The sequence below is a fragment of the Sorex fumeus genome, unplaced genomic scaffold (assembly GCF_029834395.1).
Source record: "Sorex fumeus unplaced genomic scaffold, SorFum_2.1 ptg000018l, whole genome shotgun sequence".
In the NCBI taxonomy this organism is placed as follows: domain Eukaryota; kingdom Metazoa; phylum Chordata; class Mammalia; order Eulipotyphla; family Soricidae; genus Sorex; species Sorex fumeus.
The window spans coordinates 22,768,716-22,794,947 of NW_026606075.1; the positions used below are offsets into that span (position 1 = coordinate 22,768,716).

General features: G+C 45.4%; 2 protein-coding genes across 2 annotated transcripts in view; one reads left to right on the plus strand and one right to left on the minus strand.

Moving 5' to 3' along the window:
- Positions 1-219: 219 nt before the first annotated feature.
- Positions 220-24,371, minus strand: LOC130021835 (S-methylmethionine--homocysteine S-methyltransferase BHMT2-like). Its single transcript, XM_056112663.1, is given in 9 exon segments — positions 220-566; positions 8,543-8,792; positions 9,033-9,200; positions 9,389-9,418; positions 9,421-9,535; positions 12,864-13,055; positions 15,950-16,043; positions 17,977-18,107; positions 24,270-24,371. Coding segments are annotated over 9 exon segments (1,080 nt in total). The 5' UTR covers positions 24,288-24,371; the 3' UTR covers positions 220-484.
- The window catches only part of DMGDH (dimethylglycine dehydrogenase), a 73,813-nt gene continuing 71,728 nt past the window's right edge, over positions 24,148-26,232 (plus strand). Inside the window, exon 1 of the mRNA XM_056112661.1 lies at positions 24,148-24,549. Within this exon, the coding sequence (XP_055968636.1) occupies positions 24,449-24,549 (101 nt within the window). The 5' untranslated portion in view covers positions 24,148-24,448. The remainder of the gene's footprint in view (positions 24,550-26,232) is intronic.

The window sequence follows — 26,232 nt, forward strand, 5'->3', positions numbered from 1 at the left end:
ACTCATCTTTGAAAGCAGTCATGTTAGAGAATTGTACAGTGATTTCAATAGTTTTCCCATTGATGAAAACATTACTTCACTTTTTGCTCGTTGATATTGGGATGACTTTGGAGTCATAATACAAGTTATTTAAGCAAAATAGTGCTTTTTTAAATTTATTTTTTATTAGTGAATCACCGTGAAGTACAGTTATAAATTTATGAACTTTCATGTTCGCATTTCAGTGATACAATGATCGTTTACCCATCCAGTATAGAATTAGCTTAACTGTAGCAGAAGTACAAAACTGAGTGTTGAGCATCATGGAGAGCCTGGAGGGCCTGTGGCACCTTAGTTGTTAGTCACCAAGGAAGTAGCAACTGAATGGAAGATCAAGGCAGGGAAGGGCTCTAGGGGGGATGCAGGGGTTTCTTTGTTGTTCCTCCATGACTCTGCTACTACTTCATCACTACTCCTTCATTTTTCCTTCATTACTTCCTTACTCTTAGGCATCAGGATTTGAGAGTGAAGGACAGAAAGGTCTGCCTGTAGCTGGCAGCAGATTTTCCCAGTGTTCACGCCTAGCCCTGCAATTAAAACAATAAATAATGAAAGAGTCATCTCTGGCTGAGAAGTCCAATATACACATACTACATACACATATAAATGTATATATTTGTTTTAAAAATATGTCTAGGTGCTAAATCCATGGAAGTCTGGTGAGTGATCAGGCTGAAGCAGAGATTGTGTTAGCATACAGAAAGGAAACCGTGTCCACACACTTTACTGCCAGAAGCCTCTTTCACATTCCTGTCGTCAATGGCAGGTTTCTTGCCACCTTTCAGAAAAAGAATTGTGTTTGACTTTTATAAGTTCTCATGAATTACATTCATTCTGGAATTTAGCAGTTATTTCATGACTCTAGTCTATATTTTATAGTAGTGACAAGTACATGAAGATACTTTATTGTTAGTTTGGTTCACACCTGGTGGTGCTTGGGGACAACTCCCAGCTCTGCTCAGGGGTCACTCCTGGTAATGTTCAGGGGATCATGCAGTGTGGGGACTCAAACTAGAACTTCCTGCATGCTAAAGGATGTGCTCAGTACATTGAGGAAGATAAGCTGTCCTGAAGAGACTTTTAGAATGTAATGAATTGATCAATTTTGCAGTAGCAGGATCAAACATACAAGACAAATGCCTTGCTACAGAGTCTCAGCCCTGGCCTGGAATGTTTTTTTTTCCTTATGTACGAGTACTGCTATCCATTCAGCCACTGATCAGCTGACTGAATTGGGCATGAACTCCACCTTACTTTCTTTTCTTTTACATTTCTTATAATTTTATTTATTGAATCACAGTGAGAGAAAATCAAAAGCTTTCGGGTCTAAGTCTCGGTCATACAATGAAACACCCGTACCTTCACCAGTACCCACCCTCCACCACCAAAATCCCCAGTATACCCCCACCCCATACCCTCCCCCTACATGTGGGGCAAATGATTTCCACATTACTCTCTCTCTACTTTGATCACATTCAATAATTTGCCACCAAACCCACCATTATTATTTGGGATTTTACCCCAACACTAAGGTTTGCTGAAAAGGCAACAGTAGACAATTTGTTTTCTATTGCTGATTATGAATAACATATGATGTGGTGTGGCTGCAGTAGTAGGCCACGCGATTTTGAAATTCCAAAATTTTAACACTTAAATCTGGAGGGATTTTTGCCAAAACCTGCTGGGTTCCGAGATTTGTTTCTTAGTCTCTAGGATCATGGCCATTAAGCAGCTTGATCAGGAGCCAGAGAGGCCGTTTGTGGGCGGTGACTTGGGATCTCGTTTAGGTGGGGAGAAAAGGCCCATCCCATGAGGCCCCATGTGTCTCGTCACTATGCGCCCAAACATGACTGTCCAATGACCTCTGAAAGATGGAGGCCTCCGAGCTGCCAAGGGGGAGCCGGCGGAGGAATGGCACCCTTTTTTCCCTGGGGTAGCCTGGCGACAGTTAACCTACTGCGGGGTCCAGATGCATTTCTGCCAAAAGCCGCTGGGTTTTGAGATTTGTTTCAGAGTCTCTAGGATCACGGCCATTAAGCAGCTTGATCAGGATCCAGAGAGGTTGTTTGTGGACGGCGACTCCGGGTCTCATTGGGGTGCGGAAGAAATGGCCAGCTCCACTCGAATTCCATGAGGCCCCACGTGTCTCATCACTGCCGGCCCAAACCTGACTGTAGTGACCTCTGAAGGATGACAGCCACTGGGCAGCTGGGGGGAACAGGCCAAGGCATGAAATCTATTCCCACTTGTGGTGGCCCGGCGCTGGTAACCTACTGCAGGGACCAGATGCATTTCTGTCAAAAGCCGTTGGGTTTTGAGATTTGTTTCTGAATCTCTGGGATCATGGCCATTAAGCAGTTTGATCAGGAACCAGAAAGGCCACGCCTCCAATTATATAGCTGAGCCGGAGGTGATTTGTGGGTATTTCTCCCACATACCTAACTTTTGGTGGTTTACTTTCTTGGTAAACTTTGTCCCAAGTTTTTGGGGTCTGGCCAAAGGCACAGCAGCAATTTTGGTGTATCTATAAGTCTGAAGGCACCATCAGGCTGTTGATGCACTCACCTCACAGGTACAGATTGACCTGCTGGCGACACCATACCCCATGGAATATGGTTTTTAATGTAATAGATGAAGGGAACTTTTAAAAGAAATAACTGGAAATATAAACAAAGAAGTCTGCCAGCATTTTTCCTTAAGGATATAAGTATAGTTTTAACAGTTTTTCCCTCTTATAAAACAATGAACATGCCCATAAATTTGAATGATAAAAATGCCAGAAATTCTATATACATGTTCCTGTGTAGTTCGAATTCTGCAAGTTGAAGGTGTAAGAAATATCTTTATTGGCTTTATTCCATAGAATGACTTTTTTGTTTTGTTTTGGGGCCCCCAGAATATTTCCAAAGGCCACAAATAAAATCACCTAAATGAGGCGCCACACTATGAAACTAGGGAGCCAACAGTAGGATGGGAGGGGGATAGTGGGAAGAGTAGAGGGAAGCATGAGTAGGAAACAAGATCAGAAGGATCACAGTCAGGAAAAGGGAAACTGGGCTAGAACCTGTCGGACGCCTAGCCTGACTTTCCACTGAAAACTCTAGCTCAGACACCCTGGAGTCAGCTGCCTGACTAGTAAGCACAGAGGGTGTGGCTGGGTGCCCAGCCTCTCAGAGAGAGTCTGCATTAAGGAAAGGGGAAAGTTTCTCCAGTTAGTTTTGAGTCTAAGAGGAGAGTCATGTTGGAGATATTTAAAATGTGGCCATCAGGAAGCATAATGAAAGCTCCCCCACAGGAAATATCTGGGTGATCTGTTGAAAAAGCCAAGACTTGAGGGCAAAATCACCTTCAGAGAGAAGCAAGGCCTGGGGCAGGAGCAGGGTGGCAGTGAAAGGCTGGTGCAAATGGCCAGACACAGTGCCTACCAGGGTTCCAGTCAAGTGGTGATGAGATCCCACTTTTTATTCCCTTCCTTTGGCTTTGAATGTGAAGAGTACAGAAACCACAGTGAGGGATATGGATGAATGGGAGGGAAGCAGAGGGAGAGAGAAGGATTTAACTGGTCTTACCTGGATTTGTTCCCATGGAAGACCTCTACTGGAAAATGGGCAAGGTTTAGTTTTGAAACATGTTTCATATTCTTTTTTTTTTTTTTTCGGCTTTTCGGTCACACCTGGCAATTTGCAGGGATTACTCCTGGCTCTGCACTCAGGAATTACTCCTGGTGGTGCTCGGGGGATCGTATGGGATAATGGGATCCAACCCAGGTTGGTCATGTGCAAGGGAAATGACCTACCTCCTATACTATCACTCCGGCCCCACGTGTTTTAACTTTTCATTTTACATTTAACTGAATATGTTTTATTGTTGTTGTTGCTGTTCTTGGGTAACACCCGATGGTGCTCAGGGTTTTTTTTTTTTACTTCTGACTCTGCACTCAGGAATCACACTTGGCAGGCTTAGGGACCATGTGGGATGCTGAGGATTGAACCCCGTCAGCCACATGCAAACCCTACCTTCTATAATACCGCTCTGACCCCTTAACTTAATCACTTAATCACTTAACTTCCCGTTAGTCGTCGATTTGCTCGAGCGGGCGCCAGTAACGTCTCCATTTGTCCCTGTCGCGTGCTAGTGTAGCCCAATGGCATCTCTTCGCTCCGGGAACATGGAGGGCCTCAAACCGATCATTCATGATCTTGACAAAGAAGTCTGACCATCTGGTAGGTGGGCGGCCACGCGGTCTCTTGACATCCCGTGGAATCCAATCAGTAACAGCTCTAGTCCAACGGTCGTCTTTAAATCTCATTACGTGACCAGCCCATCTGATTTTCGACACCTTGGCATATGAGACAGCATCCCTGATCCTTGATCGTCGACGGATGTCAGAACTCCGGATTCGTTCTCTCATTTGAGTGAAACGTGATATTCCAAGCATAGCTCTTTCTATTCTTCTTTGGGAGACCTGAATGGCGTTCTCATCTTGTTTGCATAGGGCCCAGGTCTCTGAGGCATATGTTAATGCAGGAAGAACAGTGGAATCAAAGAGATGTGCCCGGAGCCGGAGGTTCTTCGTCCTCTTAGCTATTTCTTCGACGTTCTTGAAGGCGTTCCAAGCCGCTCTCTTCCTCCTGCGCAGCTCGGGTGCCAGGTCATTTGTCATGTTGACCTCTCAACCTAGGTACACATAGCTGTTGCATTCGGAGATGGTCGTTCCATTGAGAGTGAATGGGGCGTCAGGAACAAGGCTGTTTCTCATAAACATTGTCTTCGTAAGATTCAGCTGTAGTCCTACCTTTCCACACTCACAGTCAAAGTCGGCCAGCATTTGTGCCGCTTGGCTGATGTTTGGTGTTATTAAAACAATGTCATCAGCAAAGCGGAGGTGGTGTAGTTGCCGACCATCTATCTTCACTCCCATTCCTTCCCATTCCAGTCGTCGCATGATGTTCTCGAGGGTGGCACTGAAGAGTTTCGGTGAAATGGTATCACCCTGCCGCACCCCTCTCTTGACATTAACGATCACTTCTTTGTAGAATGGTGAGATCCTGGTAGTGAATCCGCAATACAGCTCACGGAGGATCCTGATGTATTGGGCTTGAATGCCCTGATTGGCTAGGGCTTCAATGACCGCTTCCGTCTCAACAGAATCAAAGGCCTTCTTTAAATCAATGAACGTTAAGCAGAGCGGCATCTTGAACTCCCGAGAAACCTCAATGAGCTTGGTTACCGTGTGGATATGGTCGATGGTGCTGAATCCTTTGCGGAACCCTGCTTGCTCGCATGGTTGTCCTTCATCTAGTGTTCTGCCAATCCTATTCAGGATGACTCGAGTGAACAGCTTGTAGATGACAGACAATAGGCAGATCGGGCGATAGTTGCCAATGTCATGGATGTCTCCCTTCTTGAACAGTAGTACGGTCCTGCTGGTTTTCCATTGGGATGGAACCTTGCATTCAGACAGGTAGCGAGTGAAGAGCCGAGTCAGTGTATTGATGAGTACTGACGGCAGGTTCTTCAGGTGTTCAGGTCTGACCTTGTCTGGGCCGGGTGCTGTTTGCTTCTTTACCAACGAAATGGCGTGTCGGATTTCGGAAGGGAGAACGTTAGGAACGACATACCCATCCTGTGGAATTTGGTATGTCGGCAAGTGGACATGGCTATCGAAGAGATTTGAGTAGAAGTCATGGATAATCTTCTCCATTGCCGTTCTGGAGGATGTGATGGATCCATCAGGACGTCGGAGGGCAGTCATCTTGCTCTTATAGTTGGCGAAGGACAGGCGGGCGTTACGAATACTTTTCCCGGCTTCTGCCGCATCTACCAGTACTTCTGCTCTTCTCTCTTTGAGGTCTTCCTTGATCGCATCTCTGCACTGCTTTGCAAGCTCGGACGTTAGTTTGCGGTTGCCTGAGGCATGCGCCAAACCACGCTGGCGAATTAGCTCAAGAGTTTTCGAAGATAGGCGACTTTTTGTGGCTATCTCTCTCTTGGCGTTCCTCGCACATTCATGGAGGTGCTGAACCAGTCGATCGTATTCCTCGTCAATGTTGTCAACAATGGCATCTTCCCATGTTGCCGCAATAGTACCAAAGAGTTCCCAGTTGGTGGTCATTCTGGGAGTTCTCTTTTTGAACTTTGCAGCCCTTTCTCCCCGCTCTGTGAAGTAGAATTTTGCACGAAGGAGACGGTGGTCCGATCCCGTTCGAAATTTTGGGACAACAGCGACATCAGTCAGGCAAAACCGTCGATTGAATATGATGTGGTCTATTTCGTTGTGGAATCGTCCACCGGGAGACTCCCATGTCCATCGTTTAGATTCTGCCTTCTGGAACTGTGAGTTACCATGAATGGTCTTGGTCGACATGATGAACTCAGACAGTCTCTCACCCTGTTCATTCCATTCTAGGCCATGGGTCCCGATGTGAAGTTCTTCAGCTGATCTTCTCGGTCCTATCTTGGCATTAAAATCACCCACAATGATCTTGTAGAAGGTGTGGTCTTCTTTATAGAACTTCTCTAGCTCCATGTAGAACTTCTCGATTTCTCTTTCATCATAATGAGATGTTGGTGCGTAGACAACGAAGATAGAAACTGCAGGCAGTGAGCCACATCTATTCAAATGTAAACGTCCGATTCGGGTTGTTAGGCATTCGAATGAATCAATGCTCTTGGCCAAGTTTGTGTTGACAAGGACACCGACGCCTCCAACACCTCTTTTATCGCATGTTCCGAGGAACAATTCTTCTCCAGTGTCGAAAACGGCATGGTGAGATTCGTGTCTTCTTGTCTCGGTCAGACCAATGATGTCGTACTTGATCATTCGCGCTTGTACCATCAGGTCCTCGATGGATGCATCTGATGCTAGCGTACGTGCATTGAAAGTACAGACGATCATTTTTGTCTTCCTTCGTTGTGGCAGCCTAGGTCGGCCTTGAGATTTTGTCAGCCTCTCCTTTCTCATCCTTCTCAGTGCTGCCATGTCGGTGAAGCCTTCAGGGTCAGGTGAATGAGACCAGTTGTAGTTACTGGTTTTGGACACTACTTCCACTACCCAGCCGTCGCCACACACCAGGACGCTCTCCGGACCCGCGCGGCCGAGACACTAAATACCCATCTTCTGGAATTGTCGTACCATATTTGATAGGGTTCAAATATGGTAACACCTACAAGGGTGATTAGAGGTCACCCCAAAAGCCTCTATCCCTCTCGGAAAGACTGGCAAGCTACCGAGAGTATTCCGCCCGCACGGAAGAGCCTGGCAAGCTATCCGCTGTGTATTCGATATGCCAAAACCAGTAACTACAACTGGTCTCATACCCCTTAACTAAATGTTTTAATTCCTGGACTGTATTAGCTAAGTCAAGTATTCCTCGTGCTATTACCTAAAAGTTCCTAAAGAAGTTCTGGGAAGGACCAGAGAGATAGAACAAGAGATCAGTGTCTTGCCTTGAATGAATCCAACTCTGGTTTGTTCCCTGAAATTACATATAGTTACTTGAGCCCACGTAGAGAATACTCTTGACCACAGAGCCAGAAATAACGCCTGAGCACTACTGGGTGTGGCGCAAAGCCTCACCCCACCACCAGGTAAAAAAGAAGCCTCGTGGCATATTAATAAGTAACCCATTGAGTAGATCTAAGAGGACAGAGGAAGGAAAAAAAAGTAAACTTGCATTCTGCTCATATTTCATGAAATCTGCTTGTTTAATGTGACCATTATAATAGCATCATAAATGTTATTCACTAGCATTGCACTTTGCAGTAAAACTAGAGACAAAGCTTAGGAGTATGGATCATAATCATAGAGCAGAACATCAGAGTAATAAACTATGATAATGCAAAAGCAATAAAGCCAAGAGGTAAATGGGGGTGGGGTATGGGATGGGAAGGATAGAGGTCAAGAAAATTCTTTCACAGAGAGGAGACAGACAAGAGATACGGCCTCTTCTGGATAAATTAAAAAATAGGTGGCTAAGTACTAATTTTAAACTTTGGAAGATAATCAAAAGAAGAAACAAAAATGGAATAAATCAAAACATGTCAGAGAGGGCCAGAGCAATTATATAGCAGGTAGGGTGCTTGCTTTGCACGTGACCAATCCGGATTTGATACCTATGTCCTCACATGATTCCACAAGCCCACCAGAAGTGATTCCTGAATGCAGAACTAAGAATAGCTCTGAACACTGCTGGGTATGGTCCCAAAACAAAAACAAAACCAAAAAATCCTATAGAAAAGCAGAGAGAAAAGATGAAGATTGTGTGATTTAAATTCTTCAGTTTTCATAAAGGATAACTCTTGCTTTTATTTGATTAAAACAAGATCTAGAGGTTGAAGGCTTCCAGATAAGTTCTTACCTCAGAATAGAAGAGCACTGGTGCTAGGAAGGGGGGAGAACTTTTACTTTTATATACCTTTTTGAAGCCTTTCTGTTATGCATCTATGTAGTGTAGCAATAATAAATTAGAGGAAGTTAGAGTAATAATTCAAAAGTTCCTACCTGGCTCTAACCCATGGCTTGGTGTGCATGTTCAAACCACTTCCCCAGCTGCCGTGTTTTTCTGGAGCGGGTGGCAAGAAGCCCCTTTCCGGGGCCAGCTCCTCTGCGATGGCCCTGATGTGGTAGGGCTCAAAGCCACAGCACCCGCCGATGTACCTGACCCCCAGGTTGTAGGCGTCTCTGGCATATTTCTGAATGTCCCACCTGGTGGCAACTCTGGGCTCCAGGCCAGGAACACAATAGTGACAGCCTTTGTAACCATTTTTTACTTCAAATGACAGATGCTCTTATGGGTGCTTTGCTGCCTCCCAACATCCTCCCCTCCCCCACCCATTGAAAAATTATAGACTTTAGATAGTTTTTTTCTTCAAATAATTTATTTTTGGTTAACATTAAGACATCTGGTCTTAAGACACCTTTGTTTTGTAGAGTTGCTTCTGTTTTGTCAGAAAAGAAACCACAAGGTTCTCCAATATGTATCTGAGCTTACCAAAGGGATATTCGGGGAGGTCCACAAACCCTCCCTTGTGGAACCCCAGGGACTGCACCATCAGATGTGCCTTCAACCCTGCATTCTGCAAGCCATCCCTTAAGAGTGCCACTGTCTTCAAGCTGGTCTCCGGTCCAAATCGACAATTCACAGCAACAGTGGAAGCCCCTGGGAAGGAAATACTCTTTTTACTTATTTGCTTCTTTCTATTTGTTAATAATTGAAAGGTACGTTCGAGTGGGCAAACCCTGCTCCACTGCTCAGGAATGGATTCTGGTAAGTCCATTCACCGCTGAACAGCTCTCCCAATATTAAACAATAAAGTAACTTTTTACCATGTCAAGAGTCCAAATTACCTGCCTTCACCAGCTGAACAGCGCAAGCTCTGGGGCTACCCCATGCACATCTCCCTCTGGGCCAATGCACATAGTAGCTGCCACTGGTTTGCCTGATTCCTTTAAGACTTCCACAGCCCACACAGCTTCTTCAGCAGACTCAAAATACTAAGAGAGGGAATGGAGAGAAGCTCTGGGTGTTAAGTCAGCTTGTCTTGCTTGCAGTTGGCAGGAATGGTCCAATCCCTGGCATTGTCTTGTTCCTCAAGCACAAAGTCAGAAGTAGCCCATGGGCACCACTGGTGTGGTTCCTTCACAAAACATATTAGAGAACTTAAATTTTTTTTATTGGTCTAAATCAAAAAGCAGATTTTTGAGTAGCAGCTGCAAATATTGGGAAAACAGTCATTAAAATGATCTAATATATGAGAAAATGTGTTTCAGAATGTGACTAAAGAACAATCTCTCAATTATTTATTTCCTTTAACAATAATATCCATATTTATCTACATTTAAGAACAATATCTAAATTTTCATGCGGAACCATTGCTATCAAGAGATGACAACTATTTCTAAAAAGAATAAGGTAAAACAAACCCACAGATAATTTTTCCTTTTCAGTAATTGAACATTTAAAAATATTTAATTTTGAAGGAACAAATCTTAAATTTTGAGTAACAGCTACTCATATCTCTCTTTCTTCACAAAACAATTTTAACCAATCAATTAATTATTTGGGATCTGAGGACCGTTCTCAGTGTTGCTCAGGAACTACTCCTGGCTCTGTGCTCAGGATTCACTCCTATTAATGCTCAAGTGCCCATATGTGGTCCTGGAGATCAAACTGGAGCCAGTCATGGGCCAAGAAATCATCTATATGCTCTCTCCAGCTGCTATAATTTATCTTTTTTTTAAAATTATCGCGTAGGTGTCATGTTTACAACAGTGTCAATGCCTTTGGTATTGAGGTACAGTTACTTCACCCACCACTGCCACCAAAGTGCTTACAATCCTCCACCAATGTTACTATGTTGTACACATCTTTTATGGAACTAGGCAGTCTCTAAAACATAATGAAGTTTATCACGCTTTATCTTTTTTTTTAAATTTTTATTAGTGAAACACCATGAGCTACAGTTGTAGATTTACAATTTTTTGTGCTTGGGTTTCGAATATACAATGATCAAATACCCGTCCGTCCACCAGTGCCCATTTTCCACCACCATGGATCCCAGTATCCCTCCAACACCCATCCCCCAATCCCATCCTGCCTCTGTGGCAGGGCAATACCTTGTGTTCTCTCTCTCCTTTTGGGTGTTGTGGTCTGCAAAAGAGGCATTGAGTGGCAATCATGTTCAGTCCATAGTCTACTTTCGACATGCATCTCCCCTCCTGGGAGGACCCTCCAAACACCCTTTATTTGGTGCTCCCTTCTCTATCTGAGCTGCCTTTTCCCCTAGAGTGCCCAGCTGGCCTCTAAGCCATGGAGTAATCCTCCTGGTACTGATCTCGGCTATTCTTGGGTATTAATCTCCTATTTTGCTACTTTATGTCCCCCAGATGAATGCAATTTTTCTATGTCTATCCCTCTCTTTCTGACTCATTTCGCTTAGCATGATACTTTCCATGTGGTACCACTTGTATGTAAAGTTCATGACTTCATCTTTTCTAAGAGCTACATAGTACTCCATTGTGTAGATGTACCAAAGTTTCTTTAACCAGTCATCTGTTCTCAGGCACTCAGGTTTTTTCCAGATTCTGGCTATTGTAAAGAGTGCTGCAATGAACAAACAAGTGCAGATGTCACTTCGACTATACATTTTTGTCTCTCTGGGATATATTCCCAGGAGTGGTATTGCTGGGTCAAATGGGAGCTCAATTTCTAATTTTTTTCAGAATCGTCCATACTGTTTTCCAGAAGGGCTGAACCAGTCGGCATTCCCACCAACAGTGAAGGAGTGTCCCTGTCTTGCCACATCCGCGCCAGCATTAGTTGCTTTTGTTCTTTTGGATTATCTTTTAAAACGTGCTGTTTTGTTCTTTTCCTCCTATTGGTCTTGTGGTTTAACACAAGGGACCAAGAATGCGGTGTTGCTTGGGTCCTGCTGAGCTGGAGACCATCAGGGTCACATTTGGCAGTGCTGGGATGGGAGGTGCAGGCTGGAGGGTATGTGGTGCCAGGGAGCAAACTGGGATTGGGGGGCATGTATATTACCTAACTTCTGTGCTATCTTCCTGCACCCACAGAGTGGGCTTCTGTTTATTTCGGATAAGATACACATCAGTGTTTTATAACGTAGGAAGGGAAATAATGATAATTTCTTCCTATGGGACTCGAAGGCAGAGTATTGGAGAGGTTCATTGGTGATAAGGGAGAGATTTGTTTTTGGCTTTGTTTTGCTTTGTGGCAATAATGAGCAGGAGTTCTTCTCTGCTAAACCATGTCATTTCAGAGGCACTTCTTCGGAGCTCTCTTCAGTGCCACCGCTGAAAGTTTTAGTGGAGGAAAGCCCACAGAAATTTCCTTAATGACTTCATTGTTTCCGCCTGGTTTGTAAACAAAGTTTGCAAAAAAACGCTGTGATGGAGGAATGAGAGCCAGAGTCAAAAAGCTAGCGCTATTCTTTGAGAACGAGAGGGCAGGGCTGGTGCTGATTTCTACAGATAATGATTTCTAGGTGGGCAAGCTGGGCATGGGATGGGCCTGAGCTGGTGACACAGCACCTTCAATAGGTTGAAAGAGTGATTGGGAAAATAGCAGTTGCAAAACTATTGCCCTTGTTCAAAGACTTGGCCTGACCCCACTTAGTAACCATCGTGATGGGACATGAGGAGTGAGTACTCTTTAATAGCTGGAGGTGGAAGGAATAGAAGCTTCTAGGCCTTCATGTCCAATCAGTAACCAATTCTTATTGATTTTTTTTCTTCAAAATATCCCTCATAAGTACAAACAAAAGGATGGGAGCGAGCAAGGTTGGCTGGGGCAGAGGAAGAACTGACTCAGCTACTGGATGTCATGTGTAGACCTGGTGGGGGGTAGTCTAGGAGGCCCCTTGATCCAGGGTTTACTGTCTTATGATTTCTAGGGGGTTCCCCCATAGATTATTCCAGCTTGACCTCTCTGGAGAAAATGCCCCCTAACTCACTGCTCCTTTCTTTTCACCCCACGTGGTCAGTCGCCCCCTATCCCCCCAACCCCAGAACCCAACCCCAGAACCCCCAACCCCAGAACCCCACCCCCTTCCCTTCCCCACTTCACTGAGTTAGGTGCTGAAGCCTTAGAAAACCACAGGTCACAGTTATTCATGACTGTCCTTTGGCTTTATGAATAACCTGGCATGCAGGTGAGAGAATACTGGCCTTGACTAGAGTGCATTTAAATAAACCTTTGCCCACCTGCACAGGAGGAAATGAGGCCAGAAGGCAGGCCCACCCCGCAGAAAGTAGAAAACTTGCCCAGATGGGCTTCGACTTTTCCCTCCACCACTGGGCTTACCTCAGCAATCAAGAAGTCTACATTTTTCCTGGTAAACACCTTGAATTGGAGCTGGAAAAGCTTTTTAATTGTGGCCTCATCCTTGTGGTGCTTGTACATGGACGTCTGGCAGATGCTCCCAGCTACCAGAGCATTGACTCCGTCAGCCACTTCTCTCGCGAGATCGCAGGCAGCGGCATTTACAGCTTTCCACTGAGACCAGAGACCAAAAATTCAGAAAGTGAACTTGGCATTGTATAGGTAAACTAGCGTCACAAAACAAAGGAGTTGACAAGCAAGTCAGAGGGGTGCAAGTGACTGATTCACAGCGCAATGAAAAGACCACAAAGTTGGTGTCATTCTCTGGTGTTAGGGAACCTGTACTTCCCCCATTGTGACTCTATATTGCATTGTAATAAACAATTATTGGCCTCCCACACTAGATCCTGAGTCTCTTCAGACTGGAGTTTGAACTTTTGTATCATCTTTCCATTTGGCATAGAGAATGTACCATAATATGTACTCAATAAGTGTTGTTCATTTGTACAAATTAATGGACACTAATGTTTCTGAACACTGCAGTCTCTGCCCCCGCGCTTGGGTGTTCCTTCCCGGAGTCCCTTGGAGGGGAGCGGGTTGAGCTTTCCTCCCCGCCCCGGCCAGGGCTACGGCAGCCGAAGACCTCCAGGACCAGCCACCACCATGCTGAGACCACTCTCCGCACACATGAAGGTACTGGCAGAGGGACAAAGCCACGCGGGTTCCGGGGCCGAGACCTCCAAGCCTACTCGATTTGGAGTCGAGCATCTTCCACCCAGATCCTCCAAATTCCAGTAGGCGGGGGTCACACCCACCACCTGGCCCCCTGGCGCCGTGTAATCCCATCAGCGGCCAAGACTCAGAGACTATACAATCCAGATCCCGGACGAGAAGAGTGCAGTCTCTGCCCCCGCGCTTGGGTGTTCCTTCCCGGAGTCCCTTGGAGGGGAGCGGGTTGAGCTTTCCTCCCCGCCCCGGCCAGGGCTACGGCAGCCGAAGACCTCCAGGACCAGCCACCACCATGCTGAGACCACTCTCCGCACACGTGAAGGTACTGGCAGAGGGACAAAGCCACGCGGGTTCCGGGGCCGAGACCTCCAAGCCTACTCGATTTGGAGTCGAGCATCTTCCACCCAGATCCTCCAAATTCCAGTAGGCGGGGGTCACACCCACCACCTGACCCCCTGGCGCCGTGTAATCCCATCAGCGGCCAAGACTCAGAGACTATAAAATCCAGATCCCGGACGAGAAGAGTGCAGTCTCTGCCCCCGCGCTTGGGTGTTCCTTCCCGGAGTCCCTTGGAGGGGAGCGGGTTGAGCTTTCCTCCCCGCCCCGGCCAGGGCTACGGCAGCCAAAGACCTCCAGGACCAGCCACCACCATGCTGAGACCACTCTCCGCACACGTGAAGGTACTGGCAGAGGGACAAAGCCACGCGGGTTCCGGGGCCGAGACCTCCAAGCCTACTCGATTTGGAGTCGAGCATCTTCCACCCAGATCCTCCAAATTCCAGTAGGCGGGGGTCACACCCACCACCTGGCCCCCTGGCGCCGTGTAATCCCATCAGCGGCCAAGACTCAGAGACTATAAAATCCAGATCCCGGACGAGAAGAGTGCAGTCTCTGCCCCCGCGCTTGGGTGTTCCTTCCCGGAGTCCCTTGGAGGGGAGCGGGTTGAGCTTTCCTCCCCGCCCCGGCCAGGGCTACGGCAGCCGAAGACCTCCAGGACCAGCCACCACCATGCTGAGACCACTCTCCGCACACGTGAAGGTACTGGCAGAGGGACAAAGGCACGCGGGTTCCGGGGCCGAGACCTCCAAGCCTACTCGATTTGGAGTCGAGCATCTTCCACCCAGATCCTCCAAATTCCAGTAGGCGGGGGTCACACCCACCACCTGGCCCCCTGGCGCCGTGTAATCCCATCAGCGGCCAAGACTCAGAGACTATAAAATCCAGATCCCGAAACCGCGCGGCCACATTCGCGGCCGCGGGACATCTTATTATCTCATTCCTACTTTGGACAAACTTGCAGGCTATCGAATGTAGCCTGCCCACAGGGCAGAGTCTGGCAAACTCCCCGTGGCCTACCAAATATGCCAAATACCAGTAACAATGATGGGTCTCATTCTCCTAAAGAGCCATGAATATAATCTCAGGGCTAGGATGAACGAGACGTTACTGGGGCCTGCTCGAGGCAATCGACGATTAACAGGATGATGAAATGAAATGAAATGAAATGTTTCTGAACACTAACACTTCCCATTTTTAGATCTCAGGAAACTTTTACATCCCTCACTTGTCTAACAATCAGATGGGGTTCAGTGTAAGTTACTTCCATTTTGCAGAGAAAGTGGCTCACGAGAAGTCATATGGCCAACCTAGGTGGCCAAGTTGGGTATCAAATCCACTTCATATTGATTGTTCAACTATGTTCTCTCGGACTACCCTCTCTGCAGGTGGATAAGTCAGAATAATAACATGATATGAGAAAATAAAAAGAGCGTATATAAAGTGCTCTTATTCCAATAATAGTAATAATAATAATAATGATAATGATGGGCTGGAGTGATAGCACAGCGGTAGAGCGTCTATCTTGCACGCAGCCAACATGGCCAACCCGAGTTCGATTCCTCTGCCCCTCTCGGAGAGCCCAGCAAGCTACCGAGAGTATCTCGCCCGCACGGCAGAGCCTGGCAAGCTACCCATGATGTATTCGATATGCCAAACACAGTAACAACAAAGTCTCCAATGGAGACGTTACTGGGCCCATTCGAGCAAAACAATGAACAACGGGAGGACAGTGTGATAATGATAATGATAATGATAAGGCACAGAATGGTGGCCCACACAGCCAATAGCCAATCTTGCCCAGTCCTATTTGCCACACTCCTTGTTTATGAGACAGTCTAAGCCCATTATAAATTTATCTGAGATTATTTAATAGATGGTTTAGGTTTGATTGTAAGAAGTACAGTATCGGATCAATTCCATAGTATTCCACCAAGATGTTGTTTCTCTTATAAATAAACCCTGCACACCTTCCTCCTCCTATCAGTGGCATTACAGTTTACCTTGCTCTCCAAATTGTCTTCACTGGCAGAAAAGGTGAATGTCTGCATGACATTTGCTCCTGCTCTCAGGAATTCTGTGTGAAGGTGCCGAACTTTAAAGTGGTGGTTATTTAAAGTAGACATTTAAAAAATCAGAGCGGCTATTATCTTCAGCAGCATCTGCCTAGCCATTCAAGACTCTCTCAGTTACACACAATTCCAAACCCAGTAATTATAGAAACTGCCGATCACGGTTAGTAGAATTCAAGGACAGAAAGTGGCAGACTTTAGCCAGTCAGGGCTGTGTATAGTAGCCCAATACTTTCAGAGTCTGGAGAGGGTATATCCCTTTACCAGTCAAGAATGGAGCTAATCTACTTATAGCTGACACTGGCCATCCCTAACGGTAAATGGGAAAACTCTCCTAGCTGGCAACATGTATGTGGTGGGAAGCCACAGCAAGTTCCCATAGCAGCTGGGAAGACTTCATCGAAGAGGTCTTCATGTCCTGTCACAAAACCCTTCCTTAGTCTTTTTTCACACCCAATCCCCACCCCTACTCCTTGTCTTGTTCTTGCAAAACTTTCTGCTTTGCAAGGAAAGATCTAAAATTAAAGGGGAAATTTCTGCTAGAACCAGATGAGAGCTTTCTGAATCAGAGAGATGATACTTTATCCTCTCTACCACTCTGGTGTCAGATAAATTAATAATACCTAAGAGATGTGAGACATTTCCTAAGTGCTCACTCATGAATCCTCACAGTTAGCCTGTATCAGGCCCCAGTTGAGGTGTTAGGGGGAGGAAGATGTTAGAGATGTCAGCCTTCAGCAAGGAAGAAAGACAGGAACTTGACAAAGCTATGTCAAGATATCCTAAGGTATCTTGACAAGTCTGGAGTGAAAGTTCCGGTTTGTCCTGAGTCAGCCATTTCATCCCCTTAGTTTTTATTTTCCACTTTAAGAGAGTGACATACATATTTAAAAAAAAAAGAGTAAAACTAGAACAGAAGGGCTGGAGCAATAGCACAGCGAGTAGGGCATTTGCCTTGCACGCAGCCAACCTAGGTTCGAATTCCAGCATCCCATATGGTCCCCTGAGCACCGCCAGGAGTAATTCTTGAGTGCATGAACCAGGAGTAACTCCTGTGCATTGCCAGGTGTGGCCCCAAAAGCAAAAACAAACAAACAAACAAACAAACTAGAACAGAAGTTCCAGAAGTTCCAATTTGCTGTCTCAGGCTAATCCTACCAGTTTCTTCCTACAACTTTTCTTTTTTTGGGGGGTAGGGATGAGGGCTCCCAAGTGGTGCTCAGGAGGGGTGGGAGGTGCTGGGACCTTCAAGGCTGCCTTAGACTATCACACTAGCCAGACCCTCATTTTGTTTTTTCTTTTCTCTAAAGCCTGGAGAATGAGCTAGGATTGTTTTTTAATTTCTGGGGGTTAGTGAGATATACAGCATAGCAGGTAGAGCACTTGTTTGCATGCAACCAATAGGGATTCAATCCCCAGCATCCCATAGGTTCTTCAACCATTGCCAGGAGTCATCCCTGAGTGCAGAGGCAGGAGTAAGCCCTGAGTACCATCGAATGTGGCCCAAAAATAAACAACAAAAAAATCAAATTGGCTTTCTTTCTTTACCATTTTCTCTCCTCCCAAAGAGCCAGGCTATCTGTCACCGCCCTGTGCTTTGTGGTCGTTCTCACCCATCTTTACCAACCATACTGATTCAAAGGCATTGGCACACTGTGAAGCAAAGAATGGTATTACTACATCGAGCAAACTCTTGAATATCTACAAGCAATAAATAGTGAAATGTTTCTTTTAAGACTTCCTAGATAGAGAGGGGTGAGCAGGAAACAGAGGGAGGATGGAAGGCACTCTCTTCTATTGGTTTCCATCAATGTCTGTCACTGTCTCCACCCCTGGTCGATTTTGGCAGGTAAAAGAGTCCTGAGGAAACACTAGCTGGTATTTCCTTATCTTGTCTTAGTCAGCATTAAGGACAAGGTCACCCTCAGCAAGGTTTGGGTTGAGAGAGGCACCTCCCGGCTTCTGGATGTTCCACCACTGCCTCTGGAGTCCAGAGCCCTGCCTTTACGTAGCCTCTCTTCTCCAGGCTTAGGAAAAAGCCGCCATCCCCGACCACCACCTCCCCACTGTCTAGGCACTCCAAAATATCCTGAGAAAGAGCGGAGAAACCATTCATGGGCCTCTCCTTCTTCCCCCTAAGTAGTTTCTTATTTTATTATTTTTTAAATTGTCATTAAAAATCATTGTGATTAATTTATTCAGGGTTTTTTTTTTGGTGGGGGGGCTACACTCGGTAGTGTTCAGGGCTTTTCTTACTCCCAGCTCTGCACTCAGGGATCACTACTATGGTCTTGGGGGGGCATATTGAGGTGCTGGGGACCAAAAACAGGTCAGCCCTGTGCAAGGCAAGCACTCTCCCTCTGTACCATCTCTCCATCCAAGTTTAGAAAAGGAGGTACTTACTTAGATAGTACCAGTGTTGATAAAATTATCAATGACTAAGAGTAAAGATTTTCAGAAAGATTGAGTTCACTGTAAAAACTGGACAAATACAGGCAAGTACATGTTATTTTTCTGGGAGTGGCTAAGAGGCCATACCCAACAGTGCTCAAGGTTTGCTCTTGGTTCTGCGCTCAGTGATCACTCCTGGTGGTGCTCAGGGGACCATATGCAATGCTGGGGATGGAACTGTACTGGGGGGGGGGTCCAATGCATGCAAGAAGAGTGCCTTTCTTTCCTGAGATCCCTCTCTGCCCGCATCACCCCACAGGTACTTGTTCCATACAAAGCACTGGGATTATTTTTTCCCCCTCAAATAACATTTAATGAGCCATATTTTTGTGACAGTTCTAATTCCATGTGAGTTATTTTGGTTTTCCATTTCCATTTTCCAAGTGGAAAACCAAAATAACATTTGTGTGTCAGACTCTGCTAGCTGCCTGCCTAATTGGTACACACTCTTTCCATTGCTAATATATTTCTTTTGGAGAGAAAATGTCCCCTTTTGAAAAACAAAACAACTCAGGCTCTTTTACTGCTAGGAGTATCCATGTGACATTGTACTGCCTGATAAGACCCAAATGAAAGTCTGCTGAAATTTCTAGAAAAAGGGTTGTTTTTCTATCAAGGAAGTGCCCGCCCCCCTCCCCCCTTGGTCCTTTTTCTCTTCTGTGGCTGGAATTTCAAGAGGAAACCCTGGAGGTTTAACCAACACCTTGCAGTCACACCATCGGGGCTAGCTGAGGCCACTGGTGTTCATTTAGTGGCTAAGGACTGGTGAGGGAATGAGCTTCTTTGTGAAAACCATGGAACACAGTGGACACAGTGTTTCATAATTATGTGCTACATTTTCCAGCATGTTCCTGGACACAGTGTTATTTAATGCTCCCAACAACTCCGTGTGCAGGGCATGGAAGTTCATTTTCCCATTTCATAAACAAGGAAAGAGGTTCAGTTAAGACACAGAGTTAGCTTTTTAAAAAAGACTTCATATTTTCCAAATCCCTACTGTACAGTCTTTCTGTTTTACTCCCTTTCTATTCATCCTCCTTGTAATTTAAATTAGATGTTGGAGTTGAGCCGCTACTTTGAGCTCATGGGCTTCCACTTACCTTCCTTGTTCAGAAACCTGCCGAGTTCACCCTCTCGCTTCCTCCAGTGTTGGGGGGGGGGGTCTTTTCAATACCTTCCCTAAGCCCTGTACAAAAACTGCAAACTCATCCAAGTGGAGATCCTGGTTCCTCCTATGGTGACTGCAAACAGCCATTTATCAAAGGTGTGATTTAAAGTGGTAGAGCAGTGGAGTATTTACCTCAAGTATGTGAGATTCTGGGTTCAATCCATGACATCATGCCATGCCTCTCTGCCACCCACCTCACACTCTCTCCTCTTCCCCAGCATTTTAGTATGGATGAGGGACAAAAGCCTCAAGTCATTCTTTGAACTTTTTGTCAGGAAGGTATATTGAAGGATACATGGACAGCTAAATTCTCCTAAAGAGCCTTGAATATAATCTCAGGGCTAGGATGAAACAGACGTTACTGGGGCCTGCTCGAGGCAATTGACGAATAACAGGATGATGAAATGAAATGAAAATGAAATGGACAGCTAAGTATCAGACCTTTTATCGTGGAAGAAAGTGGTATGGAACCCAATTGTATGCACTGTATTAGCCATAAACACTGTTTGATAGAGTGAGCTCCTCATCCTGGCCAGTTTATATCTAAAGATGAGGTTTAGTTGAATGTAGAAGAAAGATTAATATTAATATTAATACCATAATGCTCACCTCCTCCTCCCACAATAAAATGCAACCCATTCTTTTTATTTTCATCCTTGGAAACATAAGAAAGGATTTAAGCCTTAGACTTTGGGGTAAGCTCTTCCTGCATGGAAGGTAGAATTCTAGGGAAGGGAATAAACTTTGGAATTTGTTTAAAGACAAGGTCCCTGCCCTCAAAAAGCGCTAACTCTAGATCCTTAGAGAAGGCCAGTGGGTCAACAGATCATCACAGCACCATGGAATAAACATGCTAAGAGGGATCTGGGAGAATCAAGGTAGAGTTGTGTTTATAAAATCTCATCTTAAAAACCAAGCACACTTCATTTCAGTTAACTGCTAAGAATTAAATTCAGTGTTACACATCAAACAGCTCTAGAGGGGAAAAAAGCTTGGATGTACATTTTAGATGATATGGGGTGGTCTCTTTCTCCCACATTCAATATGCTATCAGGTGACAGTCACAGTCCTGTTAATGGTTCTGAACCAAACAAGAACCAAAAAGATCAGAAGAGCTTCTTAATTATCATCAAATGACAGTGGCAGGTTTATTTTGGCATTATTCCCAGCACTTTCCTATATGTCCCGCATTCTCACTGCCCTGGGGTTACTGAAATAGCCAGCTCTGAACCTTCTGCATTGCTGCCAGAGCAAAGCCACGCAGATGTTCTCTTGCGGGGATTCTCTCCTCCTTTGTGTCCTGGTGAAGTGCACAAGCTTCCGTTCCTGTACTCAGTGCCTGCACTGCAGTATCAGGTGACTTCCCTGTCTCCACAGAGATCAAGCCCTTCTATACTACACTGAGTGCTAGCAGAGAGACTAGATTTCTTTGAAATTTGTACCTGTATGTCTCATGTATGCCTTAAAATTATGTCTGAGTTGAAAAAAATAATGCGATTCAATTGTTTGTTGGTTTGTCTAGGGGCCATTCCCTGCAGTTCTCAAAGCTTACTTCTGGCTCTGTGCTCAGGGGTCATTCCCGGTAAGGCTTAGGGAACTATATGTAGGTGGGACTTGAAGCAGGGTCAGTCACATGCAAGGCAAATGTCTTAACCTCTGAACTATCTGGTTCTAATGCTACTCTTTAAAGAAAATCAGAGAGGGGTTTAAAGATAATTGTAAGGTATATATGCACAACTTTCTGAGGTGTTCTGGGCTACACCAAGTAGTAAACGCTTGGTGGGCTCTCAGGACCATGGAATGCCAGGAATCAAATTTGGGCTCATGTATACCCAGCATGTGCTATAGCCCTTTAAGCCATCTCCAAGCCCAAAATATGTATTTTGATTGTGTCTTTATGATACCAAGTAAAGGTAAAACAGTTCAATCTGCTATTTGATTTATTTATTTGTGTTTTTATTCTGGAAATGATTACATTGTTGTGGTTTTTATTTTTTTTTCAGGTAATTTTAACTTTTTCTCTCTTTTCTGACCCTAATGTTTTATTTTCATCATTGTGCACCTGGAGATGCTGCTGGGGTGCTGGTGAAAGGAATTTTAAGGTTCAAACACAGTGTCTCACACATGCAACCCATGAGCTCTACCATTCGATCCACATTCTTAGCCCCGGATTTGTTATTTGAACTTTTGTCCAATATTTTCTATTGTTTGGGGTGCCAGAAATCCAACCTAGGGCCTCCCATATGCAAAGCAAACACTTTACCTTTGAGCTATATCCACAGTCCTGTCCATATTTAAAATTTTGTCAGTTTTCTAAACTGACATTAGGAAAATCATTAACAAGATTTAAACTCAGTGCCCTCCCCCTTTTTTACTGTTAATACTTGCCACTTTCATTAATTATTAGACCAGTATAATCTAAAGATGAGTCTGGAATGAGAGAGGATGGCAAGGACTACTTTCATTTTGCAGCACAATTCTATTCCCATTTTTCTCTCCCTTTCTGGTTGCCAGAGATCTGCCTCAGGTTCGACTGGGAGTTGGGAGGGGCATCAGAGCCTCCGTTCTGCAGCTAGAGTGTGTAAGTTAACACCTGTGCTAGGGCTCAGTCTGGATGCCTGCAGCTCGGGCTTGGACCTGGGGCCAGGAGCAGGCACAGTCTCTCCCTATCTGCCTGGGATTGCCACCACCATAGCTCTTAGGGGTTACAAAGCAGAGGTGGCCCTCTGGCAATTAGATAAATTCTGACACCGTACCTGTGATCTGAATAGTGAGCCAAGGGTGATTCTGTCCCACTAATATGCTGACTTGCAGGAACACATTGACACGGTTATCCTAGGATGATCTTGGTGTTGCAAGAGCAGAAGCTGGAGTGAAGACTCGACAGGAACAGCATGTTTTAGCTGTGCATTTATTTATTTTAAAATTTGGGAGCCGTACCCAGTGATGCTGGGGGGCTTCTCCTGGCTTAGAGCTAGGGGCCACTCCCAGAGGTACTAGAGAGACCAAGTGATGCTGGGAATTGAACCCAGTATGTATACACTTAGCCTGCTGAATTCTCTCCTCAGTTGGGGACAGCATATTAAAAACTTTTGTTCAGTGAGCTGTAATGGTGAACATAGTATCACAGAAAAAAAAATTTAAAATCAGCACAATGTTTTTTTTTCTCATTCTTTATCCATAACCATCCTTCGCTTCAATGACCACAGTTTACTTTTATAATCAGAAAAACATATTGAAAAATATGTTGGGTTTTGCCTCTCCTCACTGCATATTCTATGTGACTATAATCACCACTATCTAGTCCTTCCTATACTCTGGTAGGGTTGGGATCAATCTGTTCTCCATCTCCCTTTTGTAACATTGCCAAAGCACTTGGCTTGTTTCCAAACTTGGTTTTAGGAGGTGGGAGTCCACACAGGGGTGAGGGGAGGGTGTGCTGGAGAATCTAACCAGGGTAACCACATAAGCCCCTTAACCTCTGTACAAACCCTTAATTGACTTTTTATTTGGGCTGGAGCAATAGCACAGTGGGTAGGGCCTTTGCCTTGCAAGTGGCCAACATGGCCGACCGGAGTTTGATTCCTCCGCCCCTCTCAGAGAGCCCAGCAAGCTACTGAGAGTATCTCGTCCACACGGCAAAGCCTGGTGACCTATTCGACATATTGATATGCCAAACACAGTAACAAGTGTCACAATGGAGACGTTACTGGGCCCGCTCGAGCAAATCAATGAACAACGGAGGACAGTGACAGTGACAGCCTAAAAACTTAGTAAGTGGATGAACCTTGGTTTCTTTAGGCAGGGGGTTACTTTAGGGCATCTTGGTTGCTCCTAACATTTTAGCACAAATGCTCTTGCCTCCATCACCTCCGTCATCTTCTATCTGAATTATAGAGCTCTGGTAGGTTGCTTAGAGAAGTACTTGAGCCGTCGCTGGTCCAAGTCTATGCCCTTCCTAATTTTAGGGTCACCCCTCTCTCCACCATGCACATCCAGCATGAAACTTGGAGGACAAAGCTGACAGCTGGAGACTTGGAGACTTGGGACAGGCCTGGAGAAGGAGCAGCGGGGGGAAGGGGTGGGGGCTGGTCCCCTGCATCTCCGGGGGGTGGCTGGGGGGCTGGGGGACTGGGAGCCTGGGTAAAGGGCTGTTTTCAGGCCAACCAGGGGCTCACAAGGTCAGACTCTAGCCCTTCCCCAAAGGTGAACGGAAGGGGCTGGGGGATTTGATGAACTCATCATGAGCTGAGTGGGGGTTCACTGAGGGTAGAAGCCCTGAGCACCCCTTGAAGGTTGGTCTGCAAATTTCTGCTCCAGCCTGGACTAGTTCAAGGACCCTGAACTAGTCTGCTAAATCTCTGAACCCCAGTTTCCTCCCCTGTAAAATGGGGGTGATAGTGCGGTTAAGATCATTTGCATAAAGACTGCTCTTCAGTGTCAGCAAGTGAGTTACCCAAGGTCGTTATCTAATCCTCCCTGAAAGCCACTTCTACGCACCCCTGCAAGTCGCCATCGGGTAAATCGAGGCACCCAAGCTTGGCTTCAGCTGTTGAACTAGAGTAGAGGCTGAGGTGGGACCCGAACACCAGGCGCTGGAAAACCCAAGAGGACTCCTGGACACTTACTTACCTTCTTGGCCGGTGCCATCTCGCCGTGGCTTTGCGGGCTCCGGGGCGCGGGAAGTACGCCGCTCCGGGAGACCGCCCCTCGCCTGGGGGGAGGGTCCCACCGCCGCCCAGGTGCACCCTTAGCACCCGGCTGTCGCCGGGTCACGAGCAGGTGCCAGCGCCCTCGGCCTCAGCCTCACCATGCTCCGCCCGAGCGCACGGTGGCTGCGGGGCCTCGGGCCGCGCAGTTTCCTGCCGCCCGGCCGCTCCGGCCGCCCGCGCTCCTTCTCCGGCCGCAAAGGGTAAGTGGGGGCTGGCAGAGGGGCACTGAGCGACTCGGGACGGCTCCTGACTTGGAGGGTCTTCGCCCCCGAGACCTGCACATTCAGTTTATTTGGAAAGATGTTTCCTTTTTCTGAGCACAGTTGCTCCAAGTGAAACAGTAACGGAGGGTTCTCGGTGCAAAGTCTCCCAATCCTTTTTTTCTCCCAGTCAAGGTTAACTGTCTCTTTCTTAGGCGCCCTCTTCTTTGTCTTGCTTTTTCCTGTCTGGGAGGTTATGCCCATCAGCACATCTTGATTTACCTTGTTCTTAGTAATGGCTGCATAATCTTCCATCTTGTCAGTATTCCCACAACCTCGTCGAGTAGTTAATTTTTGTTCAGATTGTTTTCAGCTGTCCATTAATGTAAAAATAAATGAATGAATGAATAAAATAGCAGCACCTGAAAATTCTTGTGCACATATATTTGGATACATACGGGAGTTTGTAGATTTTTTTTTTTTTTTTTTTGGTTAGAGCACTTTTCCCCCCCTCCCTTAAGTACAATTGTTGGGGGAATGGTATTGTGCTTTTGAAATTTAGCGCCTGATTACTTTCTAGATGGACAGTTTGTGTGTTCCCCTCCAGAGTGTCTGTTTTCCACATCTCCCCTGGTACCTGGTGTAACTAGGTGAAGTGGTATTTCCCCCTGCTTAAGCTTGTTCATTGTCAAATTGGGGCAATGCTGAGCATCTTTCGACTCTTCTGTGTTGATAAATTAGTCACATCTGCAGAGTTGCTAGGACCATGAGTTGATCCAACGTTTGTTTTCTATCCAACAAATAGAAATTCTCTAACCAGAAGCTCTGCTTTGGAGTCCCACTCAGCCATCCCTTTGCTTTTCACATCATTTACTGGGTGTCTGTGACATGCTCAGCTTGTCTCAGAGGCTAAGAATACAACAGCCACCAAGGTTTGGTCCTCACTCTCAGTTACACAGAGTGTGACCTTCCAGTTGTTGATTCTGGTTTACCCCTGTGAAGTGCCTTGTAAACCATAAAACAGCATAAAAATACTTAAAATAATATATAATGGATTGTATATAATAATTATACTGTGATTCAGTGAAAAATAAAATAGAAATTTGCAAGTTAACCTGATTGGACAAATAAAAGGGAAAATTCAGAACTATCAAAAATATTTTGCAGATTTGTTTACCAATGTGTAGTTCTATCTTAGACAAATCAAAATCTTTGCTTCTATTAGATGTTCTTATCTACCCAGATTTTGAACTATCAAATTGTTTTATTTTGGAATATAATAGGGAAAGTATACATTTTTCAATTATCCATTGAAAATCGAATACATTCAATTTCTCATAGAATATATTCAATTTTATATAATAATGTTATATGATATTCAATACATAATTGAATATATTCAATTTTCCATTGAAAATTTTCATAATAGAGATGGTGGGTGATTTGAACTATTTTGGTATGACTCTTGATTCATCTGGTTACATTTACAACCCTACTTAACAAATTCTAGATAGAATTTAGCACAGTTTTTCCATAATTAAAAAAATACAATTTCTTTAGTTTTTTATAACCATGCTGGACAGAAGTCACTGTCACTGTCACTGTCCTCCGGTTGTTCATCGATTTGCTCGAGCGGGCCCTGTAACGTCTCCATTGGAGACTTTGTTGTTACTGTGTTTGGCA